At 42.6% G+C, this 6416-nt stretch overlaps 1 protein-coding gene across 1 annotated transcript; it reads right to left on the minus strand.

Annotated features, from left to right (window-relative positions):
• Positions 1–727: 727 nt before the first annotated feature.
• Positions 728–4847, minus strand: LOC123148173 (SPX domain-containing protein 1). The gene is made up of 3 exons (XM_044567538.1): positions 4415–4847; positions 4173–4305; positions 728–1432 (listed from the first exon to the last, which is right to left on the minus strand). Exons 1-3 carry the CDS (start codon positions 4712–4714, stop codon positions 978–980), a joined length of 888 nt encoding a protein of 295 aa, XP_044423473.1. The 5' UTR covers positions 4715–4847; the 3' UTR covers positions 728–977.
• Positions 4848–6416: the final 1569 nt, after the last annotated feature.

Here is a 6416-nt window from a genome sequence, read left to right on the forward strand (position 1 = left end):
ATGATTAGAATTTTCTTGTGCGTAGGATTGGAAGTTGTGGGAATTTAATCTTGGGTTGTTTTGGAATACATTCCAAAGGAATTTTGCATTCATCTTGGAAATATTCTTTAATTTCAAACAAATTTGATGCAAATTCAAACTTTTGAAACCCAAACGAACATGACATTGTTTTCCTCGATTCCTGAGTTTGCAAGAACCGTACGAATCGAAGTGTTACCCCTAGAAAAAGTGGCAATCTGATAATCATGTAACCACATGTTTCTAATATTAACACGAAAATCTCGACAACATTACTCAACTACTCTCTTCGTTTCTAAATACTCCCCCATTTCAAAATAGATGACCCAACTTTATACTAACTTTAGTGTACAAAGCTGGGTCATCTATTTTGAAACAAAGGAAGTACAAGTCTTTGTAAAGATTGCACTATGTACCACATACGGATATATATAGATATATTTTAGAGTGCAGATTTACTTATTTTGCTTCGTAAGTGGTTGATATTGCAATCTCTTTAAAAACTTATATTTAGAAACGAAGAGAGTAAAAAAATCTGTAGCAAAGCTGTATACTTCGTCTCCTACTGCATAGTGAAGAAACAATTTTAGTGGTACATATAGTGCAGATATGCCTGAATGCAGAATCTGAATCGAATTGATCAAAGTTAACTCTGTGCAATCCATAAACCAGTTCTGTACCAAAGACTGACTAGTGTCAACAGACCAAAGAACAGCAAAAATACATGTTTTAATTCACAGTAGTGAATAAAACCTTATAGGCTCACTCTGATGGTTTCGATGGCATTATATGATTTAACAATGTACACTGAACATTTCCACCATTTTACAGCTGTTAGGAATCGTCGAATTTTACAAATTACTGAAATGAAACAGGTGAGGTCCTGGTTGCATCTCCAGCGAACATCAAGATTAAGGTTGACTGAGTAAGAGGTATCGTGTGTCACAGCGTCGGTCTTCTCATTTGGCAGCCTGCTCGATCACAGATATCTTCGTCCACCTTTCCTGCTCTTCGGGTGCATTATTGCCCTGAAGAGGTGGCAACGAGAAAGCACTGACTGTGGAGCTTTTGCTTCGGATCTCTTTCAGAGCCCTAAGCGCCGCAACCGTGCTCTTCATGTACATGCTCTCCATGAACTCAATCTCATCAAGCTCCGGAATACATCTGCTGTTAGCCAAGGAAGAACTGGGGTTCAGATGCTGGTCCGCAGTGTTGCCATCTTCTTTTCCCTCTTCAATTGATACAGATGGTTTGCTTGATGGCAGGAGCTGGTCGAGCATGGCCTCACACTCCTTCACAAGCTTGTACAGGAGGTCAGTGGTGAAGAAAGGCTGAAGCAGCACATTTTGGATGAAGGGCAGACGGATAAGAGCCCCAGTTCTCTTGTCATACTTCTTGAGAATCTTCACCAGCCCTGTAATTGCAACAGAAACATGAGCATCGTTGATGATGAAATATCAAATAGCTAGGCACTTTTATCGTTAGCAAATTCTAAAAATAAATTAGGTGAAATCTGCTGAAAATGACAGACAGGAAACAAACATACAAGTGCTAAGAAGCTGCACTTTAGGAACAGCACAGCCATAGGTAACTTATCGTGCCCCCTCTATAGCGAATCCGTGGATGCAATAACTTGGTGGTAAGATTAGATAATTCCACTGTGGTACAAGCACTAAATTCAAATGAAGGGCATTCAATGGTGGCAGCGCCGGTGTTACAGGATTGTCGAAATTGTCTTCAGGATATCGGGAAGGTTACTGTCGAGCACTGTATTAGGGAATCAAATATAGTTGCTCACGAGCTAGCTAAATGGGGAAGTGCTAACCCTCCTGCTTTGTGGGTGGAGGCACCCCCTGATTTTATTTTTAAATTTTTAGCAGATGATGTAAGTGTTATTTGAAATTGAATAAAGCTAGCCCGGACGCTTTCCCGTAAAAAAAATACCCTGATCCCTCCACTAGCACCACAAGTAAAAATGGTGACAAGAACAAATGGTGAAAAAATCCTGTTAAAGTATACAGAAACCATGCATCTGGCATGTCAGGTTTGTCATAAAACCAAAAAAAATAAATTCAAAGGTAAGGTTTTTTATGTGTCACTAACAATCAGCAAGTGAACACTTTGAGACAGTGACGGGACTTCAGTACTTGACTTGCCCAATTTAATCAGAAGTTTCCTAGGTCATTTCATTAAATAATTTTTGAACATAAAATAGATCATAAAAGCTTTTTGCCACCGACTTTGATAGTTGCATTGTTACAAAGGACACATAAAAGGAGCCAATATGGTATTGAGTGGGCCACAGCATGTCCACTAAAAGATGTTTGGGCGAGGGGCACTTGTGGCCCAATTTATGCACTTGGATATGAGTTTGCATCCAGACTTCTCCAAAACATGCAAAAACTATATAATCATCCATGAAATTTCCATTGATCTTCCGATTAGTAAAAGGGAGTTAACTGCATATCAACCTTGCTAATTGATTCAATGTTCATTAACATGTTGAGCTTGTCATGGTGCGAAAAATGAGCTTATCTAACAAAGAGTACAGAGGAAAAAAGATCCCACCCACAATAATTTGCCAAGCCGAAAGAAAGAAAAAGGCGAACTGATAAAACCCCTCAACTTAACAAGATCATATGTTCACTATTAAGCTTTAGTGCTACTAAATTCTAACATATTCTCATCCAGGTTAGTAAATTTGATCCCAAGAGAAAACAACAACCATCAAAACTGGCACTTAAATTGTTTTAGATTATATTATATGATTTGTCAGCAACCCCAATGATAACTAGAGCAGCATTTTTTTCACACTAGAAGCAGCAATATTGACAAAGAGGAAACAAGAGTAATCAATTGTAAAGCTAACAAATGAAGACCTAGTTTGCACAAGCACTATATATGCTCATTGCAGGACAGTCTGGAAAGGAAGTAAATGATCTAGCGCATAATACAACGTCATCAGGACATTGTGTGAGTATGTGAAAAACAAGACATATTTTTAGTGACAATAGCAGAACACCATCTTGAATGACAAAAGTTCAATGCATCATGTGACTTTAGAAGTCCTATTACATCGTGAGATGCAATTTCACGCTACTGAAAAGAACAACTTATTTTCTACAATTTGTTTTTTTATGTTTATAAGTCTAGATCTATAGTTGAATATTTGACGATTTCTACAGAAAGCCAGACAAAATCATGTCTAGTAGACCTAAAAATGTACTCCCTCTGTCCCATAATATAAGAGCATTTTTTACGCTAGCGTAGTGTCAAAAACGCTCATATATTATGGGAAGGGGGGAGTAGAGCCTATTAGGGCCATTTCAAATCACAGGAGAAAGAAATATAGTGTGATTTAAACTGATAAAAGATATCTATGCTTACGCGATAAATTGCTAATTTCTCGCAAGAAATCAAACCATTGATATCGTGCTGACGCAATTTCGCCCCAACCATTTATACATTTGTCAACGGCCGGGGCAGCAGCACGCGCAATTTCAACGGCGCAGCGGATCTATTCGCGTTGACTGTGACACAAGTGCTAGACTCACTGACAAGGAAGCCATAGCTGCTCGGAGGAACGGCAACTCCTCATTTTCTTTACTCATGTTCACATAAGACGTAGAACCTATTCAGGCCATTTCAAATCACAAGAGAAAGAAACATAGTGTGCTCCAAACTGATAAAAGATATCTACACTTATGCGATAAATTGCTCATTTCTCGCAACAAATCGAACTGTTGATATATTGTGCTGACGCAATTTCTCCCTGACCATTTATATATTTGTCAACGTCCGGGGGAGTGCACGTGCAATTTCAACGGCGCAGCGGATCTATTTGCATTGACAGTGACACAAGTGCTCCACTCACTGACAGGGAAGCCATAGCTGCTCGGAGGAACGGCAACTCCCCTTTTTTCTTGACTCATGTTCACAAAAGCTCAATCTTAGTTCCCCCGCTTTAAGATGTAGGCTCAGTTACCTAATTACCCATATTGGAATCATCTTCCTACTCCCTTCCCATCCACTACACGCACAAGCAATTCCAAAACGAGATAAGCAACGACAAAGTACTACGTACTCACTGATTAGGAGACAGCATAAATAAATAACTAGAGACAACTCCATGCAGCGGTGATGCGGCGACTCACCGGTGTAGTTGAGGGCGCTGTAATTCTCAAGCAGCACCATCTCGCCATGGAAGTCGACGATCTCCTTGTGCACACGCAGCAACTCCTCCCTGGACTCCATCCCGGCAGCCCGGGCCACCCTGTCCTGCAACTCCTGCACCACTCACCCGCAATCTCAGTCAGATCAATGGACTCCGCGAATTACAAAGAAAATAAAAATAAAATGACGAATTGGACGGGCGGCCGGCCGGCCGGCTAGCAACCTTCTGGCGGATGATGTACTCCTCCTCCTTCTCGACGAAGAAAGAATTGAACTTGTCGAGCTCGGCCTCCAGGAGCCGCATGAAGTCGGCCTCCTCGGGCGTCATCGCCGCCGCCGCCTCGTCGCCGCCGTCCCCGGCGGGGTCCGAGACGCGGGCCCGCTTGGCCTGCCGCTCCTCGCCGTCGGCGCCGAGGCCGATGAGCTTGAGCCGCTTCTTGAGGTCCTTGTAGGACAGGAACTTGTCGCGCCACTCCGGCAGCGTCTCCACGATCTGGCTGCTCAGGCTCTTGCCGAACTTCATCGCCCCAGGCCCACGGAAACTATCCTCGCCTCCTCGCACGATCTCCAATGGCGATGGGGGGCGGAGGATCGAGGGATTGTGAGGGCGTTCGGCGGTCCTGCGGCGGACGGGGGTGGTGAAATAGAGGGGAAAGGGAGGGGGGGGGGGGGGGGGGGGGAGGATGCGGAGACGGGCGAGGCGAGAGTGGAATATTCGCGAGCGGGTTTCTGCGGTGTGCGCCACTGGTTGTTCTTCGCCTGCGTTTCTGGGTTTCCTTTTCCGGATCGCAAGTGAGACCCAGCACCAGCGCTCATCACAGCGAGACCACGTCTGGGTTTGACGAAATTTGCAGGTGAATTGTTTTTCTTCTAAAATAGAATGTCAGTGGGACAGCTACGGAATTTATTGGCCGAGAAAATAAAGTTGCAAATGTACAAAAACATTGGTGTGGAGAGAAGAATGGTAAAAAAGTTTGTTGTTCTTTTTTTTTTGCGGGGAGGTGTTTGTTGTTCTAATGTGGTGTTGAATATGAATCTCGACGAATTGATAGATATTCTATTCGAACGGAAAATTGTCTTTTCACGAAATAAAACTCTATCACTTGGAAGGTTAACTGAATACTACCTTTCAAAATAAGTGATTCAACTTTATACTAACTTTAGTTATTTTAATGAAGGAACTTTGTACTAACTTTAGTTATTTTGGAATGAATGGAATGAAGGGCTTGCCCAAAAAACAGAGAAACCGGTGTATTTGAAGTGGTTAAAAAACATCACACTACAGATTGGTGTAGAATCCAGTTAGACGATAGTTATTTCTTGACAAATTCTACTCTCATGATTTCGCTTGACTCCCTCAACATGCTTCCTATGCATCAGTGGTTCTTAAACTATCACGGCTTTCTCATCGTGCTCTTTGTTGCCTGTAGAGCGACAAAAATCGCGAGGGTGGATGGTGATGTGACAACTTTGCTCAGGCAGATGTTGAGATGGAAGATGATGTGGCGCAAAAATAGATGATCCAAATTCCAGCAAGCCAAATACATACCACAATAAAAATGTTAATTTTCTGTGTTTGTGCATGCATATATAACTTTTCACATGTTAGGGAGAGGGCCATGTCATTATCCACCTCTCATCAGTCACCACCATGTTCTTCACACATCGATGTGCATGCCATCGTATATTGTTAGGAAAGAACGCGTGGATGCAATGCATATATATGCATGTGTGTGTAACTTTTGGGATGTTAATGGAACAGGGCCATGTCAATGTCCACATCTCCCCTGCCCACAAAATTCACCACTTTAATCTCTGCAGCGGCTGGATACATGATGAGGAAAATCATGATAGTGTAGTCACTGCTTTTTTGCGAATTGAATTCTAAAATGTAACATGGCATTTACATAGTTACTTACATCTTCGGTTAATTTCATAGGGAAACTATAAAAGAAGGCCCTCTGGTATAAATAAAGATCAATTTTTTTGTTCATGACAATTGCCGAAAAAGGCTCACGCCCCGCTTTATAGATAAAGCCAATGCCAAAGCCAACATCCACAAGGTTCACACCACCAAGGTTCACACACACACACAGTCCAGGAACAAACAAGCAACAAGGGTTAGTGCTGAGGGCACAGCTCAACAAGCCCAACACACACACAAAAAGCGGCACACACGCCGGGAGAGAGACGCCTCTAGTCGGGCTCCGGGGGAGGCGGCGGGA

Source organism: Triticum aestivum, chromosome 7A, assembly GCF_018294505.1.
Source record: "Triticum aestivum cultivar Chinese Spring chromosome 7A, IWGSC CS RefSeq v2.1, whole genome shotgun sequence".
Taxonomy (NCBI): Eukaryota; Viridiplantae; Streptophyta; class Magnoliopsida; order Poales; family Poaceae; genus Triticum; species Triticum aestivum.